The sequence below is a fragment of the Strigops habroptila genome, chromosome 7 (assembly GCF_004027225.2).
Source record: "Strigops habroptila isolate Jane chromosome 7, bStrHab1.2.pri, whole genome shotgun sequence".
In the NCBI taxonomy this organism is placed as follows: Eukaryota; Metazoa; Chordata; class Aves; order Psittaciformes; family Psittacidae; genus Strigops; species Strigops habroptila.
The window spans coordinates 6,015,319-6,037,217 of NC_044283.2; the positions used below are offsets into that span (position 1 = coordinate 6,015,319).

Genomic DNA, 21,899 nt, shown 5'->3' on the forward strand with positions numbered 1-21,899 from the left:
CCCAGGGACCCCAAGGCTTGGAAGTGGGTATCTCGGAGCAAGCCAAATCTCCTGTTACTCCTGTCAACTTCAACGTGCTGCTAGACCACGCTTATAAAAGGGCTGGGCTCCCCCCACCCCTGGCCACACCGTTTCCCATAGGAGGACAAGGGGGTGGGAGCAGGAGGGGCAGGAGGAGAAGATCCTCCACACAATGTCACCAAACTACGCAGGGAATGCACAGGGCTGGGACTTGTGCTTCATTAGGAAACCCCTCTCTGAAAAATGACGTTTGGAATTGTTTCTCCCAGCTACAAGCAGTTGTATATGTTACGGCTCGGATTAATTTATACTCTCCCATTGGAGAGGGAATATATTCTCTTTGCAGGGTATTTTTAGCAGCCACATGCTTCTGTCTCTCAGGAAGCAACAGCTGAGGCAGTGGGACGGGGAGGGCTGGTATGCATATTTCCGACCCCTTTCCACTGTCATCTGGCTTTTTCCAGAAATTAAACAATGCTGCTTTATTTTTACCCTCTAGGAGATGGAAAGTGTGTTAAGAGGCAGGGATAAGAGTGAAACACATGCCTTGAAATCCTCAGCATCATCTGTCGCCAACGGAACCTGGAAAAGGGGAGTCACTTCCCAAATGGCAGAGGGTGTATGGAGCAGGAAGGACAACAGCAGTTCAGCACAGGCTGCAGAAGCAAGCAGGACATCTTAGGTACTTATACAATTCTGGATGCACTAAACCTTTGCATTTGAGAGCTCTCCCCATCTCCAGTGCTCAGCTGTGGAAGAAATGGGAGAATCTGAGCCACTTGAGTGGAAAAGGAGGGTCCACTGAGACCAAATCCATGAGAAGCCAGGCCCTGGCTTTGCTCTCTGCCCCCAGCACTCAGTACAAGTGTGGGGAGACGCAAGGGAAGGCCTCCACGTGTAAGAGAAAACCTCAAACCCAGCCCAGGCTGTCATTCAGCATTTCTTTATCATTTAATAGCACTTTGCAGGGCTGGTTCCTGTTAATCTAACCCTCCCACCCTTAGGAAACCTGATGCTATTTCCTCCTGGATCTCTAAGCACCACACAGATATCAGCGTTTACAAATCTCTTCCCAAACCTCTCTGCTCCACAGAAAACCTGTCTGATTAACAGGGAAAGTGAGGTGCAGAGAAAGAAAAGGTAATTTCTTTCACAGCCAAGGGCATCCCATGGCTGGGAAAGAAACACTTCGTCTTGCCAAGGCAATGGGAAGGATCGCTGTGCTCTTCAAGACACAGAAGTGCTCAGTATCTTGTGCTATAAGCTTCTGGCAATTTTCCTTGCCTGCAAATGAAGCACAATATTGTGCTTCAGCACAAATATCCTGTGTTATAGTTTGCCTGTGAGTGCCAAGCACAAACGATATCAATCCACAATTCCATAAATTCAGGGTGATCCGGGTCTTCATGTGGTTATGAGCAATCCTCTTGAACAACCAGACTCCTCACTTATCCCAACAACAGCCAGAGCTGTTGCAGAGCCATCAGCATAAACCTCCCAGTGCTTATGCTGTTCAGTGTAGAAAAGTTACTACAGGCAATTAGCACCTACATGCAATTACAGTTTTAATGTCAAGGATCTGCTTGTGTGATATGTGATGTCGGGATGCTCTGGTCTCATCTGTCAGCCCTGTTTAACTTCCCCTGGGTATAAGCGCCTTTTAGATACGTATATTTGCCAGTAGTACTTCAGCGCCTCAAAATTAGATGCTGCTTCTTTTTCTCCCTCAAAAAAAATACATTCTGGAGTATAGCTGTATTGCACCCAGTCATTAATCACACTAAAAACTGTTTCTAATTCCCATAACGAAGAGAAGAGAAGAGAAGAGAAGAGAAGAGAAGAGAAGAGAAGAGAAGAATAACAAAGAATATAAGAATATATCTTTTCAAACTAACCAAGTAAAACCAACAGATTTAAGTCTTTCTAGGACAGAGTTACAGGAGACCAGGTCCCTGCATGGGCAGACACCTGTGGTGTACCCAGTACAGTGCACACCTCATGCTTTCATATCACAAAATCCCACATTTTGGCTGAGATAGAGTGTAATAAAAGTGTCATTTCTTCCATTCCAGCCTCGTGAATGCCACGGTGGTGGGTGCTCAGCCAAGTCATATCAGAAGAGATCAGCTATCTGGTTTGCATCACACCCTTCGTACCACCAGGCCACGGTTTCAGACCCAGCTATGTGCATAAAAACAGTGGTAAAACTGTCGATCTGAAAATAAACCCAAAACCCAACACCAGGAAAGTTGGAGAGGGGCTGGATAATGGGGATTCCTGCTTTTTAAAGACCAGTTTGGAGCAGTGAACCTACTTTCAGCCCTTGGAAACACTGAATTTCAAAGCCAGTGGGAGAAGTATATGTAAGTTTTGGAGCGCCAAGCAAGGGTGACCCTTCAACATCAGGTTCTTCTGTGCACTGGGTCTATCTGCATACTGGGCTGGAGGAGCAACTGGCCCCGTCCACCTGACAGGAGAACAAACAGCACCCTCTACTGCCCTCTGAAAAGTCATCCAACGCACACTTCCATCAAATTTAATCACTGCAGCTTCGTGCTGTGTTGAGCGGTACTCGGACCAGCCGTGAATTAGAGACAAAAAAGAAGGGAAAACTCCTGTGTCGTGCAGGTGCTCCTTGGACTCACCCTGTCACTATAATTGAACTTCAGACATTAAATGGGATCTGGATGAACACCCTTTTTGGGGTGACAGTGGGGAAAATTTGGGGAAATGGAGTGTAATGGAAGCAGAGAGGAATTCAGTTACTAGGCAGATATTAGGCAGTTACTAGTAGTTACTAGGCAGGCACTAAGCTACTAGTCTAGATACTAGACTAGTAGTAGTTACCAGGCATTTACTACAATGTTACTAGACTCTTACTAGTAGCTCCTGAGCAGTTACTAGGCAATTACTATGCTTTTACTACTAGTTACTGGGCAGTTATTAGGTACTAGTAGTTCTGAGGCATTTACAAGGCAGTTACTAGTAGTTGTGATGCAGATACTAGACTAATACTGGTAATTACTAGTAGCTATTGAGCAGTTATGTGGCAGTTACTAGTAGCTGTGAGGCAAATACTAGGTTGATCCTAGTACCTATTGGGCAGTTATGAGACAGAAGGAGTGAGGCAGATACTAGGCTGATACTGGCAGTTACTAATAGCTATTGGGCAGTTATGAGACAGTTACTTAGCAGTTGTGATGCAGATACTAGGCTGATACTGGTAGTCACTAGTAGCTATTGGGCAGTTAGGAAGCAGTTACTAGTAGTAGTGAGACATATACTAGGCTGCTACTGGTAGTCACTAGTAGCTATTGGGCAGTTATGAGACAGTTACTACCAGTTGTGTGGCAGATACTAGGCTGTTACTGATAGTTGCTAGTAGCTATTGGGCAGTTATGAGGCAGTTACTAGTAGTAGTGAGACATATACTAAGCTGTTACTGGTAGTCACTAGTAGCTATTGGGCAGTTATGAGACAGTTACTAGCAGTTGTGTGGCAGATACTAGGCTGTTACTGATAGTTGCTAGTAGCTATTGGGCAGTTGTGATGCCCATACTAGACCGATACTGATAATCACTAGTAGCTATTGGGCAGTATGAGGCAGTTACTTGTAATAATGAGACATATACTAGGCTGCTATTGATAGTCACTAGTAGCTACTGGGCAGTTATGGGACAGTTACTAGCAGTTGTGATGCAGATACTAGGCTGTTACTGATAGTCACTAGTAGCTATGGGGTAGTATGGGGCAGTTGCCAGCAGCTATTAGCAGCTGCAGACAGTTCCAAGCAGTCCCTCCTCAGCCTGGCGGGCTATGGACCCTGAAGGGAGGCCGGGCCGGGCCGGGGCAGCCACAGAGGGCGGGTCCCGCTGGGTTACGGTGCCGCAGCGCGGGGGGCGGGTTGATAGGGCCCGCGGGGCCGGGGCCGGGTGCGGGCGGCCCGCGGGGCGAGCTCGGGGCGGCCCGTTAAGGTCGCAGCCGGCCGCGGGGCCGTTCAGGGCGGCTCCGGCTCCGGCTCCGGCTCCGGCTCCCAGCCGGGGCCATGGCAGCGGAGCGGGGTGAGGAGGCTCCCGCCCGCCGCAAAGGTGAGTCGCGCCCGGCCCGGCGGAGCCACGGGGGCCGTGAGGGGAGGTGGTGGCAGGGGTCTGTCACCGTGTGGTGGCGGTGTGCTACAGCCGTTCCCCCTGTGAAATAACGTGTGTTCTCATGGTGCCAGCACTGAAAAGTGATGGGAGTGTGGTGCCAAAGGAGCAAAATGCAATCGTAGAATCACAACAGTTTGGGTTGGAAGGGACCTTCAAATGTCAGGTAGTTCCAGCCCTCTGCAGTGTGAGCCTTGTCTGTGTTTTCATGTGGAAGGAGCAGTATGGTGTCAGCAGTAGACCCAAACTGTTTGGTATACAGCTCATAAAAGTCAGTCTTCTATTTAATTCTATAGGGCAAAGAGAGCTTGTTATATCCTCATAAATTAAACATGGCAAATAGGTTGTTCTTATATACCAGAGCTGTGATGCTGAGCCCTGGAATTGAACCTTAAAGCAATGGGAGCTTTCCACGTCCTCTCCTTCCCAGATAGGACAGGACATCCTCCTGCTGAAATCCAGCAAATAGCACCCCAAAATAAGTAGTGAGCTTCCAAGAATGCCGAGCCATTCAAAATGGGTATAAAACTTCATGTTGAAAGACTTTGGTCAATGGTTTATAAGCATTATCAGTTGGAAAATGAAAATCTAGTTAAAAAAAGAAAAACCACACACTTAGCAATGCATAAACATGGGGGGTTTTAGAACAAATATGTGAAACATCCATTAACAGAGGTTTCCCCATTGTCTGTTAAATTTAGTAGTACTGTTGAATAGAAATAACTGCAGTGGAATTAATCACTCTCTCTAAAACACTGACAGCTATTTTAAACAGCTTTCTGGAGGGAAAAAGCAGCACAAGTATGTGTTCTCTTCAAAAGAATATACTGGAGGCAAGTTAGGAACCCAGTCTTGCTGTGTTTAGGTTTTCAGTTCCATTTTTCACACCTATTTCTTCAACTGGATGTCATGTTCCTGAGCTCCAAAACGGGCTTTGGTGCATTAGCAGCAAAGCCTTTAACTTTAGAAGTATTCCGTCCTCCTGGGAATTTCAAGGGAATTTAAAGGTCTGGAGGTTGTGTTTCTTAAATTCTTATTGTCCAGAATATTGTCACACCCTTATTTTTAGTGCACAGCTAGTGCAGGTTTTGTCATGAACCAGACACAAAGGATTAGTGGCTATGCTTGTCGGTTCCTACCTGTGCCAAACAGAGCTGTGGAACTTAATATATGGTTTGATAGCTTGTTGGGGAGGAAAGGTATCCTTTTCTTAAAGAAAACTGACAGTAACTTTTGGCTTTGGAAACTTTCTGTGGCAATAGTTCTTGCACACTTTACACACTCAAGCCCCTTGGGGTTTTTTGTTTGTTTCTTGTAGCCTAAGGGGTTTCTTTTGACTCAGTGGCAACAAGATAAAAGCCCTCGGTACCTGTGAGAGTGTAGTTAATCTGTAGTTACAACCATGCATCCTTCTTCTAGACTCAGTTTACAGTGTGCTCATGCTATAAATGACTAATTTTCCCCTCTTCCTCCTAGTCTACACATCATCACTAATGGAGGAGGGGTGGAATAGTAGGGTATTAGTTCACTGATTATATGTTTCTCACCCCACATTCCACATGCCCCTCTTAAATAGCCCTGAGAGTAGGCTGAGAAATAACATTGCACAAACTACTGTCATACAATTGTATGGGAGCATTTATACGTCAGGAGGGAGCTGGGCAGAGTGGTGAGTAACTTCTCTTAACCTGCCTCAAAGAGTTTACAAAGTGGGCAATGGGAGGTGTATTTAAGTTCTTAAGACCCAAGGAGGATTCAACCACGGCAGAGTGGAAAGGGAGAAGGGTGTTATCCAACAGAAATAACTTGATGCCTGGCAAGGAAACTAACAGCTCATCCTGTAGTGTTTAATAAGGCTAATGCATTAGAGTCTTCTTCAGAAGGAACCAACCACCCAGCATAGATTTAATCAGCCTTTCAGTTGCACCCTGTTCACGTTTTGATGTGTGTTTCAAGAAGTAAAGTATGGCTGGATCAAACTATGCTCACAGAAATAAAACAAAACCCAAAGGCTTGTTTTCTGAAATCCTGAGCATTTTATTGCAGTAAAATGATTTGGCACTTGAAAAAAAATGCAGCTTTTTTGCTGCTAAAAGCAGAATAGCTGATGTCAGTCTGCTTCAGCTGTGAGAGGCTGGCCCAGCTCAGGTGAGTGTGATGGGATGCAGGGAGCAGAGGTCAATGTGATGCTCAGCACGGACAGAGAAGCATGGAAACAAGAGGACTTGGACCAATAAGGAGAAAAATGAGGAGGATCAAGGAACTGTGTTGCATATTATTGAAGGTTGATTCGATTTTAATGCTTTAAAATACTTTCTGTGTCCTGGCTGAGTTCAGAGCATTAAGAGAGCAGGCAAAGTGTCCTGTTGCTTGCTCGCCTTGGGCAGAAGGGGGAGCATTGTTTTCACATCAGCTCTAAGCTGCTGTGTGAGTCAGAGCAGATCACAGATCCATTTATCAAGGCTTTTAGCACTGCTTTGGTTTAGTTAGTACATTTGAGAAGGTTTGGGCAGCGCTGGGTTTAATCCCTGTTTTGGTGGTGTAACTGTATGCTTCAAAGGCCTCCTGTGTCTGTGCAGGCTTAGGCATATGTCCTAGTCAAATCTGTGATAACATGTAGTATTCAAAGATGCATATAACTGCTTGTAAGTTAACTTGTTATAGTATTCTATGGGGAAAAATCTCCTCATTTGAGTGATGAAACTAGTTTATGGAAACATGCAGTGCTGGCATTGACAGCATTTGCTTCCAACCAAGAGAGTCCAGTTTGGCTTTTCATCTTTCTATGATCACTTGAGCTTTGAAAACAAAACAAAGAATCATTCAAAAGGATATTAGTGCCTAAACTCGCTGAGAAAATGAAAATTTAGTGCTACGACAGTGTTGTTTCCTTGGAGAAATATCTTTTTACCTAACAAATCAAAATCTCTCTGGTTCAGCCTCCCTCATACAGGGAATACAGAGCTGTAAGACTGCAGCTCAGTGTGTTTGATAAGGGATTTAAAGTTTGTTATCTTTGCCTGCCCTTTCTCTAAGTATCCGTGGATACCTGAGGTTATTTCTGAGACTGCTTTCTGATTCCTATTGTACAGTGACCGTGCTTTCCTGCTGTACCACAACCAAAAGTGACTGGATTTCAGGGATGCTGTTTGCCCACAGTTTCGGACAGCTGATCCTCTATAAGCATTCAAGCTCTTGTTCATCTTTCATCCTGTTATGATTGATTGCCTGATGGCAAGCAGTAGGGTTTGCTCATCTTGTGGAGTTACAACCAGTCAGCTGAGGTAACTGTGTGCAGGTTCCTGCCTTTCTTGCTTGCAGAATAAAGCAAATTCATATAGTGCACGTGATGTATATTAACCTGTTTTACTTTGCAGCTGGGACAGGCTTCAGCGTGCACCCTCAGTCACTGTGAGGCTGACAGGTAGTAGCCTGGTAAGATGCTCTAACCCCACTGCTTGTGCCTTGAGGACAACCACAGGAAAGGGCTTGTAAAGTGAGGAAAATATGTGGGTCAATATTTGCTCTTGAGGACTTGCAGTTGTTGAACTTAATTCATGTGAATCCATCCATTTCTCATTAAAATGCTGGTGCTGTTTGAGGGCAGAATTTAGCTCTGTCATTTTGTGGGTTTAGTACCTTGAGCTTGAAACTTTATGCCTTTGCCTTAAGGGCTTTGTCTAGCCTAGACTTTTCTTTACTACATTGTTCTGCTTTATGTCTTCTCTACCCTCAAGAATTGGGAAAGAAACATTAATAATAGACTAAAGCTTGGAGCATTTCCTTTTTAATCAAGTGGTAGAAAATCCTGGGCTGAACAGGCTTTTTGAAATTACCTGGTTTCTGACAGTTTAATTAATGTTAGTATTTTTCCTACCACATTTATACCGCCCTGAGGAAAGACTTTTTCTTCTCCCTGCCTTTCCTACATAGCATACCATAAAGATTCCTCTACAATTAACTTAGCAAAAGCAAGAAAGCAGATAGCAAAGGTGTAAAGTTGAAAAGACATCCTTGAACTTCTCCCAAGTAGTAAAATATGCAGGTACAGTAATGTTCAAATGTCTCTGAGACTTCTTACATCAGAGCTTTATTGAATTGCTATGCCATTGAAGACTTAACAAAAATAAAATACATGCAGGATGTGCTTCTAAGATCATAACAGAGAATCGAGAAACAGCAAGCAAATCATTATAGACTCATAGAATCGTGGAATGGTTTGGGTTGGAAAGGACCTTAAGATCATCCAGTTCCAACCCCCCTGCCATATAACCAAATGAAATCACCTTGTCCCATTTCTCTGCGCAGAGGCATAAGCTATCTTTCCATCTTTCTCCTCCCTTACTTTCTCCCACCTCTGCCTTCCTTCCCTGATAGGGCTCCATAGCCTCTTCAGTGTATCTGGGATTTGACTCTGATTGTAAAGCAGCCCGTTATTAAAATGCCCAAGTATCTCAGATGAGCACCATAAATTGTGTTACAAAACCAAGGAGAATTAGTAGTCGAAAAGAATAATCAATACTTGATTCCTTTCTTTGAAAAGGAAATGGAAAACTTCACCTGTTTGTCTAGTTTTTCCTTTGGGACTATATTGGTTTTAATACGGATCATCACTAAGGGAAGCAGTTGTCTGCAGGGTCTGATTTCTTCAGCTTTTGCAGTTGAACAACAATAATATTTTCTCTCTTTTGTGTGAATATATCCTTTTCTAAGGGTAGCTTATAGATAGTACATTCATGGAAGTCTAGACTATCATGTTTCCCTTCTGGGCATACAAGTGAAGCATGATGAAACAGGAAATGTTACCTGGTTTATTACTGGATTTTCCCCTTTGTGCCTGGGTGGTACTTGAATGCTCATTTCTCATTCCATCTAATCAGCTTTGACAGGTACATTTCTCAGCCCGGTTCCCTCTGAAAAGAAGTATTTCTTAAGAGCTTAGGAAGGATAATGGAGCAAAGCAAATGCTACAGGTGAGGCAGATGGTGTGTTGGTGAGCTGATAATTTGCTTGAAGTAAGAAATCTCTGCATACACACAGCTAACACGTGCAGCCTCGTCTTTCTGTAATTGTCCATTCTCATCCTGGCTCCTTTCTGTTTGTGTGCATCCTTTTGCTGTGGTCAGTGCCACTTTAGATCAAAGCAGAAGCTTCTTTTCTCTTCTTTTAATGCTTGTACTATACCCACTAGAAGTGGGCTTTAATCACTCTTGGTGCTTCTAGACACTTGTAAATCCAGCACTGCACTCTTGTTTTTAGCCCTGTGTGGTCACTTATCTACATGTAAACAGAAACTTCAGACTACTGAGGCCCCAAAGCTAATCATTTTAATCTACCATATGAGACCCTATGTCTTTTAGTGACAGCCTTACCTGATGCTAACATCTACAAGCACCAACAAAGTGTGGATCATCTGTGCTTTCAGAAGCTATGCTGCCCAAGACCAGTCATTGCTGTGAGGTGACTGAAAACAAGGCTGTTACTGAAAAGAGGTTCCAATCCGGTGGGAATTCTGAGCCCAGAAGCCAGAGGGAATTGTTACACTGCTCCACACTTCCCATGAACATGGATTTAAATCCTTGAGGAATCTTTGAACTTCCTTTAATGGGAACTTGTGATTATCTAAGGTTAATTAGCTGTGCAAAAGTCATTTGCAAAGCTCTTCTTAGCATTTCAGTGGGATCAGATTCATCCTTTGATTGCCAGAAACTCCTTTGTGCTGCTTCACTTTGTGCATCCTTTTTAGATACATAAAGTGCTGTTAATATTTGCTGTTACTATAGTATGTCTTGTCTTAGGATGTCAGTGGAATTCACAGAACATGAGATGTCACAGCATGGCTGTGGCAGTACCAGGTACCACAGGGTTCATAATACAGCTGAGGAAACTGCAGCAAGGACAAACCTAAAACCTACTAAGAATCATAGGAGAAAATATTGCCCTTGGGTGATTAGTAAGTAGGAGGTGTGGGCTGGATTAATGGCTCCAGACACTCCAGAGACCTGTTATTCCTCCAAAGTGTGGGCCGTTGACAAACAGGTTTTTTGGGAATAGCCTAAAAATAAAGGAAAAGCCACACTGAAAATGACTGATTGATTGACTTAATCACGCAGCATGAATGTTTGTATCTTTATTAAAAAAATAAAAACCAGTCTCATGTCTTCTATTTCTAAAACATTTTTACCCGCATCCTTTTATTAAGGAGCAGTCCCTTTGTGACAAACAGCAGTTGGTCTGTTCTGCAGTGAACCATTTAACGACAGAAAGTTGATCCGAACAGTTGCTCCGAATTCATGATACCGGTACCTCTATTTAAACATTTTGGAGACATAAAAAAGCCAGTGTGGCAGTTCTGCAAGGCCACTGCTGTTGCTTGATTCTCTTTAAAGTTTCTGGTAGCACAGTTGCAAACTGTAAGAGAAACTATTTCCTTTACAAAAGTTTTCTTAATTGCCAGGAAAGATGTCTTGTCAATCTGAAGACCTCAAGTTCAGCTTAATATTTACAGAACTACTTGCACACAGGCAGTGGTAGCAGAGATCTCTCCATGCTTTGTCATTTCTGCGTGTTGCAAATGGTCTTGAGGCACAGATAAAAGGAGAAAAAGCAGACTGGTTCATGACCCTTCTCTGGAAGGGAGCAGAGATGTGTCATTTAGCAAAGAGGGCTGTTGATGTGTGGGGTTGCCATTGGGAAGGAGCCTGCAGTTGCCCAGACCAAACTGAAGACCATTTACAACTCGCTGCCTGGTTGGGATTTGAGCGAGAGACACATCAGTTTATTCCTGAACTTGTCTCCATGCAGTTTGTCAGAAAACTGGGTAGAAATACATTATCCAAGGTGTATGTATGTGCCTAAAAATCCACTAACAATATAGAAAATAAAAAGCAAAAGGCTTTGGTTATATGTACAGGTTTTCATGTGGTTTGAGGCTGAAATGATCAGATCAGGGTGTTTAGAAGTGGCAACCCAGCATTTTCAGGTAGCTGTGCTCCTGACCAACTTTGCTGGCAGCCGCTGTATCCTGCTTGTAGATCAGGATGTTCTGGCCTTGTTTGCCTTAAGGAAAGCAGGTGAGGTTATGCTGCACTTGGCTATACCATACTGGCAAAGCTGGAGCTGAACTCCCATCTATTTGCTAACATAACAGCAGATGAATGCCAAGAGCTGCATTAAAGCACGTTACGTTCCCATGCTCACGGGGCTGGTTTGTGTTCCACAGCCAAGTTATTGTTTGGGAACCCTGCCTGTTTCATGTGATACGTGTTAACAGTAATCTTGTGACCATGGAGAAAAATTGAGCAGAGCAAATCTTTAAGGTCCAAAATGAAGGCAAATGTTGTGAACTTTGTGTCTTTATTTTTGTAGATATTTTTCTTTTGGGGGGAAACCAGTTCTTGGGTTTAACAACTCTACAAGTGTTAGACTGAAGTAGAGGGAAACTTCACTGAGATTATGGTAACTGTATTCATCACTGCTGACCCAGCTGGAGTAGCATAACCTTACCTTGAGAAAAGACTGAGCCAAAACGGAGAGATGACATGGTTAAGAGGTGAAAAATGGAAAGACTTAATGAGAAACAGAAAAAAACCCACTATGAAAAGAGGACTAAGATGTGATAAATTTCCAAAGAAGAATCTGAAGTCAAGTCCTGTCACCTTTTTACAACATTGAAGAATGAAAATGGCTCTGGAAACAATGAAGAGCAATATTTGAAATGTCTCTAGAATATATTTTAGTGCAATTCATCAGGTAGTACAAAATGCCATTGAGGACAAGGACACAACAGGGTTCAGGGTGGCTCCAAGAGGCACAACAAAAGTTACTTGGACAACCAGACTTCGTTCCCTGTAATCCAAGCTTTTCTCTGCAGTGGTCAGCCAAGAAAGAGCAAGTTTTATTTCACATTCTAATGTTTTTAATTTTTCATGTTATTATGTTTTAAGGGATTTTTGTAGCCAGCATTTGGTTTGCTTTTGTCCACCAAGAAGGCTGTGGAGTTCCCTGCTAAGTCAAGGAAAACACACTTGGAATAGTGTCCTGAAGTAATACAAAGAAGTCTGCCTTTGAAACAAAGATATGTTTTACAGTGAGAAGCTATGCAAATTCAAATAGAGTGATAATAGCATTTCATAGCCTTGTGCCTGGTTACATTGCAGTTCCATTTCTCTTTCTCTAGGGAGCTGTTTTTACAGCTCACTACACTTGAGCAAACTGGTGTAACATTCCTCTGTAAGTGGCTTTTTCTGCTTCAGACGTTGGCAATTCATGTGTTTCGGGTGCAAGATGGGCTTTCATCTAATTCCCGGAGCAAAGTCATTGGATTTTCCTGTGTGGATCAACTCGAGTTGTTGTGTCTATCCTTCATGCTTGAAGGGGCTAAGTTATGTGAATCAATAACTAGAATGTTGAACATTTCTGGGTGGGTCATACCACAGAATACAAAAGCTCTAAAGGACAAGGCACCTGGTCTTTGTACCTCATGCAAATAAAGGTTCTATTAGACAGTGAATTCTTTCATTGGTACACCATGACAGACATTGGTAAACCATGCCAGACAGTGGCATTTTGATACCCAGTTTTCAGTGCAATCGCAGCCAGAAGCCTCATCAGAGCCAACTTTATTAAGATGTGTATGTTAAACGTTTCACTTTGGGAAGGCAGAGTGGGGTTGGCCACGCACACAGATCTCTGTGTCTGCCATTCCTCAGGTTTTCTCAGTGCCCACAGAGCTGCTGGTAGATTTTTCAGCTGGTTGTGGGTGTTAATGTTGGCTTGTCAAAGCAGTTTGGCATTCCTTGTTTCGGGCTTCCACTGGAGCTACATTCCTGCGGTGATGCCAGCTCAGTTAAAGTATGTATGCAGCTTGTACTGAAATTCATGCTCTGTTTTTTAAACAGCCTTTCACTTGTGCAAAGGTGGCACTTGTGTGTTGTCCCAGGGGACTGGGTAGACTCTAGTCCTTCTTTAATCATTTGTTCACTGGTCATCCCACAGCTTAGCACCATTATTTAGAGTTATAGGACACAATACACAGTATTTTACTCTGTTTTTTTAATGTTCCCTTGCACTTTCCTTTGGCAAGGGGCCCAGAGAGCAATCTTCAGAAATAATGGTAAAGGCTGATTGCCTTTATGGGCTTCTAGATACCTTTTTGGCACTGAGCCTGAAGACCACAGTGCTCCAGGCTGTGTGCAAAGCGTGGAAAGCCAACTGCTCCACACATGGCTTCCAGGATGGACCACTGAGTAGACTTAGAAGGTTGAAGCTCAGCTATAGAATCATAGAATGGTTTGGATTGGAAAGGATCTTAAGATCATCTAGTTCCAACCCCCTGCCATAGGCAGGGACACCTCACACTAGACCATGTCACCCAAGGTTCTGTCCAGCCTGGCCTACCAGGGATGGAGCATTCACCACTTCTTTGGGGATCCCATTCCAGCGTCTCACCATCCTCACAGTAAAGAACTTCTTCCTTGTATCTAACCTGAACTTCCCCTCTTTCAGTTTAAACCCATAAAGTTAAGACATCACAATACTTTCCCCAATATTTTCTCTTCAACCTCAGCTTCATTTGAAGAGCATGGTTTAGTTGAACTGTCTAGTTATGTGGCTTCCTTTGGTTTTACTTTAAACTGTGGCTTATTTTTAAGAGCAGGGCATGCCAGACATGGAAATTCCAGCTTAGCTGGAATTAGTGTGACCTTCTAGGGATGAAAAAGAAACAGATAGTCTTAGAGTTTGTCAGCACAGCAGCAGCTTTGGTGGTGTAGCAGTGTGGGTAGACTTGCTCCCTGAAAGCATAGCCTGTACTAGAGATGTGTATCAAGCTATATAAGTTTAACTGGTCTCTCTAATGAACTGAAGTGTGTTGAGAAAACAGGAGTGGGGATGTAGCTTTATCTTTGTGATTGATGGCAAAATCAGTTAAATTGTAGGGTGCATGGGTACCACCTCTCTAAGCACCTGAGACCTTCTGGCCTTTCTCTTGCAGAGAGCTACTGCCAGACTTTCTATAAATCTCTTCTTTAGGGAATGTTCCCATGTGTAACTAACTGTGTGATTTAGTCCAGTTAAAATTGTTCTTTTTAAACCATTAGTCAAGTATTTCTGACATTGTGACCTATTTGAAATAGACTGAAAACCCAATGCAGAGTCTTTGTTTTTAAAGCCCAGGTACTCTTACAGTAATACTTTATACATCCATGACAGCAATACTTTGGTAAGTAGGAAGGTTCAGGTGGCTTTACAGCATTTGTTTGAAGCCACAGTGAGGCACTGTGTGAATCAGTGGTTCCTTCATCCTCTGCTGTGTGTGGATGTTGGAGTGGTTGATGTTCTGTGTGACCAAAGACATGAAAATATATCTTGTCCTAACAACTGCCTGAGTTTTGTCTTTTGCTTTTTCCATATAGGTGACATTTTAGATGAGGCAACAAGGAAAGACCTTTTCACTGACACTTTCTGTAAGGTTTGCAGGGCAGTGCTGCAGTTTGAGTCTGAAAGGACATCACACTACAAGGTAGGCTGGGCAGGATTTCTCCTAGCAAGCACTGGGGCTTTGGTTTGTTTGGGATTTGTACGTAGTGTTACAGAAGTCTTTTTATAGTGTGTTTCTCAAGGCTTATGCTTGGCTTGGACATTAACCAGACCTGAATGTTGTGCAGGTTGTGGGTTCAATCACAGTGAAGGGCAATCACCTGCATATTGCAGCGTGACTTCAGAGGGAACTGAGCAGGTTCAGGCCATGCTATATATGGGATTGAAGCAGATCTGCACCACATGAGCCAGGACATATGTGTGGCATAGAGCAGTGCTATAGAGGATCAAGATCATGCTCCTGATGCTGTCACTTGCTATTCACATGATTAAAACTCAGGTCTTGCAAGGTGGTGTATTTACTCACTTCAATTTAACTTAAGCAGCAATTGTGCTGTCAGGACTTGACAGGGTTCAGACCCTCCATTTGATGTTCTGTTTCTTTGCTCCAAATCCGGCTGAGGATAACAAAGGCAATTATAAAGTTACCTGATTCACCATTACAAATCAAACTAATGGAAATAACTGACTTTTTCTTTTCCTCACTTGTACTAACTAGCTGGGTGTGATAGGACCCCTTCCTCTTTGATAATACTGTTATAATATCCTGCATTGCTCTTTAGAATCCTCAAAGGACACCTGAAAAGCATCAGATCAGAGAAGGCAATTCTTTTGCTTTGTAGGTTCCCACTGTATAGGTTGGCATTAGAGTGTGTTACAAGTGCAAGAGTTTGAAGGTTATGGGTTGAGAGAGCATCTAAGACTTAAAAAGTAATTGCCTCTGAGGGAAGAATACATTAACACCCAATGTTAGTTACCTGGACTATTGTATCCTCAGTAGAAAGGTGAAGGAATCTCCACAGGCTGACTCCAAGCTGGAGACAGGGAAACCTGTTTCTCTCCACTGACTGTATGGGGAGGTTAGACTTCTCAGGTGAGTCACTGCCTGTCATTCTTCTGTGTCAGGACAGGGGACAGCCTTGATGCCAAGCCCCCAGGCTCAGTGGTAAAGCAGCACAGCAGACTGGCTTTGTGGCATGGCTGCATTCCTTTCCTTGCCTATTTTAGCATCCCTGTTTGTAGGGGGACATGTCAGGATTTTTGATTCCCCAAAGAGCTGAAAGTAAATGACTCCAGAGGCTGCTTGAGGCAAAATGCTCTGAGTAAGGCTAAGTACTATATTATTGATTAAAGTATAGTATTGTACCATGAGCTGGCATTTGTCCACTTGTGGCTCTGCTTTATACAAATACAATTTGGCAAATGTTGAAAGTAAGTTTTGATGAATAGAGTCCCAGTCACTGGGATATATTATTGTGTGGATCCTTATTACTGAAGCAGTAATTCTTCTCTTCCCAGGGCAAAAAACATGCTCAGAAAGTTCATATTTACATCCAAATGCATGGCGAAAAAGATAAGAGGCAGAAGAAAGCAGATGGTATCAATTTTCAGGTGACTGTTCCTCTTCATTGCTAAATAGAGCTTTTCCTTGTATGCTTCAGCGAATGCTTCTAACTGTGCTTGCCCTTGTCTGCTTTCAGATGGATGGGAGTGAAGTAGTGGACAAAAACAAGTACTGCAGTCTCTGCAACGTGTTGTTTACTTCCCCAGTCGATGCTTTGTCTCACTACTTGGGAAAGATCCACACTAAAAAGGTGAAGCAATCCTCAGAGGGAGCCCACATGCCAGCACAGGGCATGCAGATTGTTCCTGGTAAGGACTAAAGAGTTTGCTTTGCATGTGTTTGCCTGTTACTCTCTGAAACAAATACAGGGAAGTATCTTCCTACACTTGCCACCTCTCTATGCTTTGCAATGCTGCCAACGTTGTGGAGCTGTCTTGTGGTAACTGTGTAGGTGAATAAACAGTGATACTCCCCTGCACTGAAGCTCTGAAGCCGTGGAACCTTGCTTTCAAATTCCCTGCCTTTCATTGACTGAAACTAAAGGCAAATATTTCTGATTTTTTATTAATGAAAGGTGATCATTGTTCTGAGAATTCACTGCAGTGCCAACAAGAGGTTCCTCTGATAAATGAATATGGTAAGTAATTAAAACAACAGTCCATGAGCAACACTGAAGTGGTGTTAGTCCTGTACAAGTTGCTGAACTGTATTTAAGGATGAAGCATAGTTCATGTGCTCTGAATCACCCTTTGCAGGATTCATCTCACTTCTTGGACTGTATAAGGACTTTAGAGTGACCAGCCATCAAATACAGCTGATTTTTAGATATCTAATGGTGGGGGTTCTGAATACTCCAGGATTATGTTCCTTATCAGTCTGTACATTCATATCAAGGACTAAGATACTTTATAGTCTCTTACAAGTAGTTCAGCACCCAGCAGATTGTTGTTCTGCAGTCACCTGTTTTGTTCCTTGGAATTGTTTTAGCCTTCCCTTTGCTGTGCTGTCAGCTGATTTATCCTCTACTTCCATGTCTCCAGCTTTACAGCAGCCATCAGCTGAGAAGCCCTTGCAGCCTTCAGGAGCTGAAGAGTCTTCATCATCCTCCGACACAAGGTTGAAGTTAAATGATCCAAACAAGTTCTGCAGGCTCTGCTGTGCTTCCTTTAATAATCCACTTATAGCCCAGCGGCATTATAGTGGTAAGAAACACAGAAGAAACGAAACACGGAAAAAGATCCTGGAGGAACTAGGAGACAAAGCTGTCCCTGCAGAATCCAGCACAGGGGGTAAGGAGAATGTGAGCAAGTGTTGCAATCTCTGAGTGTAGCTTGAGTTGTCAGTTCTGATTTGTGCAAGGAAGTACTCTGACGTGTGCAAGGAAATGAGAGTCTTCTGTGCTAGGGAACAAGTTCGTTTTTTCCTTGCCATTTGGTCTGTGAGCTGTTAAAAGTTCTGAGTTCTGCAGCCAGATTCAAAGGCTTATAGAAAGTACCTCAGTCCCCTAAATCCAAGGCCAGGATCAGTTGTATCTGTGTCATTCTTAAGACGTTCATCCACCTTGTTCTTAAAAACCATTTATGCTGGAAACTCTACAACCTCCATAGGAACATGTCCCAGGCCGCCTTCTCAATGTTAAAACCTTCTATTAACATTGAACTCAGATTTCTCTGACCACAATGTATTTCTTCACTATGCACAGAACAAGAAGCAGGCACAAGAATTGAATCATTTGTTTCCTTTTTGTCTCATTCTTTAAATAATTCAAAACTGGTGTCATGTCTTCCCGTAATCTTTTATTCATGGAACTGGTTGTCAGAATTATTTCAGTCTTCCCACATAAGGAAATCTAATTCCTAACCAGTCATTGTTCCCCAGCCTCCCATCAGGACTGTCTGCAGCTCAAGAACTGTGTCCAAATCCAAGGCCCTGTTGCTGTGCAACTTCCATTAATTCTGAGAGGGCATTATCTGGTGCTGTGCAGGAGAACTGTCAATGTTTTCTTTAGTAAGGAGCTAAAATACCTACCTGATAGTCAAAAGTCATTGTTAGTATAGAACAGTTCTCATTAAGTCCTGCTAGGATCTAAATAATACATTTTGATGGAAAGCAATAGCCCATTGGAATTAATGCTGCATTTTGTTAATGGATGAAGCTCTTGGGCTTGCATGGGGAAAAGGGTTGCTCTCTGATTTCAGAATACGTAGGTCTGTGGATGACAGCTTGTAGGAGAGGAGAAAATGACAACCTAGAAAACACGAGGTGTTTCTTCATCTGATCTTATGTTATATTTGCCTGAAGCTCCATGCACCATATTCATAGTTTACTGTATGAAGAATTCCCTCTTCTCAGGGTTGAACCAAAGCTGCATGAACATTTGGGCAGGTAGTGTTTAAACTGATCTCATTTTAGTTAATTCTGGGCTGACTGGGCTGGTACCTGTTGGTGCTTGCTTTGGCTCAGGTATTTACAATAGTATTGAAGTTTTCAGTCCAGTTCATTCTCATCAGCACTTGACAACAGTTACTGGCATTATCTTGGATCACTCCAGTCATCAGAAATACTCTTTGATAATGTTTAAACCATGGTTACTCTGCATGTGTACACCTTACCAGCTCCCTTCATAAGTATTGTTCTAGTGTAAAACTGCAGCAGAGACTCCATCTGTCCATAAATGCTGTTTGTGTCGTTATATGAGGACTCTTGCATGGGATGGGATCATGATGTGCTTTGACTTCTGCTTTTCAGTTGCAGTCTCTCAAACTTACATCTTCCTTTTTTTTAGTAATTGGAGCTGGTTATTACACATGCTCCATATGTAATGTCACACTTACTTCTATAGAAACATACCAGTCCCACCTGCAAGGAAAGAAGCACCGGATTAGGTGAGTCAAGAAGTCTTTTGTTACTATTCCGCTGTAGTTTTTAGTTTCAAACTTTTCCATTAGTCCTTTTGCTTGCTGTTAAGTGACTTTGATTAGTTTGTGGGGGGTTTGTTGCTATTGTTGTTGGTTGGTTTACTGGTTTTAAGGTGCACTGTCCATTTGAGCATCATACTTGTGACTGAAATTCAGTCTTAGAGTTCTCCCAGTTGCATCTTCAATGATAACCCCCAGGAAAAGTCCTGAAACCTGTCCAGTTTCCCCACTCATTTTGCTGGCTGGGGATAGCAGCACCTATTTTGGTACAGCATCTTCAGTGCTCAGTCTAGAATGAAATGGTCTGAACTTAGATTCCTATTCCAAAGAAGACCATAATCCTGAAAAGTGCCAAGTCTCCATCAGTTGTGTAGTCTCCGAAGACAGAAGTGTAGGAAACTGCTACAGGCCTGTCTACAATTTAACAAAATGAATGTATAAAGCTGGTGAATTAAGACAGAACAAGATACATTTAAGGGATGGGTCTTTGGAGCTGCCCTTCAGGGTGTATCTTTGTCATCTAACACGTTATCTTCCAGCCTGAGGAAAGGGACAGTAGATTATAAACTGATAAGTAGTTTTGCCTTGGGGACCACATTTATCTTGTTGGGTTTTAGCCATCCAGGTTGGTTGTTTCTGTGGAGTCACACAGCTTGCCTGAAATCACTGTACTGCAACTGTTCAATAGAATGGATCTCATAAAGAAATTAGTAACTTCATTACTTGACAGTATTTAATGTAATTGCTTCTTATCTGCAGCTAATTGGAAATTAGTTCATAAGAGAGAATATGAAATTTGGAGGTTTAGAGGTAGTTTTAAAATGTATGCAGTCATTTTAAAAGCATCTTATTCTTGCAGCATCTTAGGTCAGAAGAAACTCATTTCCTGTCTTCAGGAAGTTACTCTGGATTTTTAGTTTTCACAAAGAGTAGAATTTGTGCCCTGTAACTTCAGCTTTACAGATACAATCATGTGTAACATTGCCCATGTAGTTATACAGAACAACACACTTGGAATATGTTCTTTTTCTACCTCTGGAAATGTGACCTTTTTATTTTAACTCAACAGATGCTAATGAAACGGGTCAGTATTAATAACTTAAGACTTTTCTGTCCAATTTATGCAGAGAAACAAAGCTGGCCAACCTCGTGAAGAAACCAGAGAAAACCAATGACTCCTTGCAAGAGGAATTAACAGATTCCATGAAAGTTCAGGAGGCTAAAGATCAAGAGCCAAGGAGGTGTTTAGTAAAAGCAGAAAAGGAATGGATTCAAGATACAAACATTGAAGGTGAAAGTGACCTTGGTGAGGTTCCATCTTCGAACTCTAAACAAGGACATTCCAGCCTTATCTCGAACACCCAGTCACCTACAAATACTGGGGAAAAGAGCTCACCAAGTTGGCCATCAGCACGTGAGCACACAGTAGAAACACCTAATTGTTGCTATAACAAGGGATACTGTAAAGAAGAGCAATCTGAGGTGGCCATCATCAGTGATAAGAGCGTCAACCTGTTGGCTGCAGATCCTACAGACTGCTACAACTTTACACTTGCTGAAACTTCTACCAACTCCTACAGAAAAGAACAGAAATCTCAGATAAAACATTTCAAGGAGGAAGAAGAATCCATCAGTGAAGAGCCGAAGTATGAAAAAGAAGCCCCAAAGTGGAAAAGAAAGAAAAGTAGTGAAGGTGCAGATCTTGGAAGAGAAAATGAGAAGTTGAATGAAAAACAAAAGAGAATGAAAGTTGAGCTGGGCTTGGTGAAAAAGAAGAAATCAAGACCTTACAAAGACAAAATACTTAAAGAGAACCCTGCCGAAAAAACCAGCAAAAATCCCAAGAAGGATAAAGAGAAGCCACAAAGAGAGGGCAAAACAGAAGAGGAGCTACTTTGGGTTGAATCTTTGGGATATTGAGAAAGGTTTTGCTTAGCTTTAAGAAGTTGATTCTGTTTGTAGACTCACCCATTTTGTACTATACCATCACTTTTTTGGGTATTAAAGCAAAAAGTTTTGTTCCAATCTGGGAGTGAGAAAAATCCTGTCTTCTGAAATGTTGGGGCCATAGTTAGGAGTCAGTTTTAATCCTCTAACACATACAGTAGCCATTGCAGTTATGTGAGTTTAAAAGCTTGTAATCTCTTCTGGAATATATCACAAATAAACAGCAGTAGTTTAGAGAATACTGCTGGAATTTCACCAAAATGTATATGTTATTTCTAGTGTTAATGGTGCCTACTGTTGAGGTGTCTGTTACTCTTCACTACAGTGTTCCCAGCCATGTCTGTCACCATTTCTCTGCCAGAAGGAGAATGTGAAAGGCATTTGATTCCAGATCTTACTTGCTGTTGGGTCTTTGTGGGGGTTGGTTTTGGTTTGGCTTGTTTCTGAAGGGAAAATGAGTCCATTAAACATGCAAATGGTTGTCAGATGTACATTGTCTAGTAGTTTTTTCTCATTGTATTCCTCATGTTTAGTTTCATTTAGGAAACACAGAAAAGGTGCAGTATGCACAATGAAGTGCTCACACGAGGCTATGTTCTGCTTCATTCACTCAAAGTGATGCACAGAAGGAATGTTAGAATGGAACATCTGAGACCCAAGGTTTGTGATCCAAACCATATCCTGAAAAGTCAGTAACAGCTTTGTATTCCCATTTTAAATGTCATATCACCACGCCTTCATTCATGGATTTGTGTTATTGTGGAGTAAGCACTGATGTCCTCCTTATGTGCAATGAATTGAGAAACTCAGGTGATGGGCTTCAAGTTCTTGTGTTGCTCCCAACACTCTCAGATGAGACCATCAGTAAGCCATGGACACTGGAAATGCAGCAGTCTCTGTAGAGGCTGGGGCAGGCAGGATGCC

At 42.6% G+C, this 21,899-nt stretch overlaps 1 protein-coding gene across 1 annotated transcript; it reads left to right on the forward strand.

The window, feature by feature from the left end:
• Window positions 1-4,031: 4,031 nt before the first annotated feature.
• LOC115610502 (zinc finger matrin-type protein 1-like) lies at window positions 4,032-21,463 on the forward strand. Its single transcript, XM_030492116.1, has 7 exons — window positions 4,032-4,109; window positions 14,582-14,688; window positions 16,065-16,157; window positions 16,247-16,418; window positions 17,151-17,399; window positions 18,896-18,995; window positions 20,156-21,463. Exons 1-7 carry the CDS (start codon window positions 4,067-4,069, stop codon window positions 20,946-20,948), a joined length of 1,557 nt encoding a protein of 518 aa, XP_030347976.1. The 5' UTR covers window positions 4,032-4,066; the 3' UTR covers window positions 20,949-21,463.
• The last annotated feature ends 436 nt before the right edge of the window (window positions 21,464-21,899 follow it).

Bases quoted from the DNA above. Each gene is read 5' to 3' on its own strand.
- LOC115610502 (XM_030492116.1), top strand. From the start codon at position 4,067: ATGGCAGCGGAGCGGGGTGAGGAGGCTCCCGCCCGCCGCAAAG. The intron at 4,110-14,581 runs GTGAGTCGCGCC...TTTTCCATATAG, and splicing joins GGCTCCCGCCCGCCGCAAAG to GTGACATTTTAGATGAGGCA. The intron at 17,400-18,895 runs GTAAGGAGAATG...CCTTTTTTTTAG, and splicing joins TGCAGAATCCAGCACAGGGG to TAATTGGAGCTGGTTATTAC.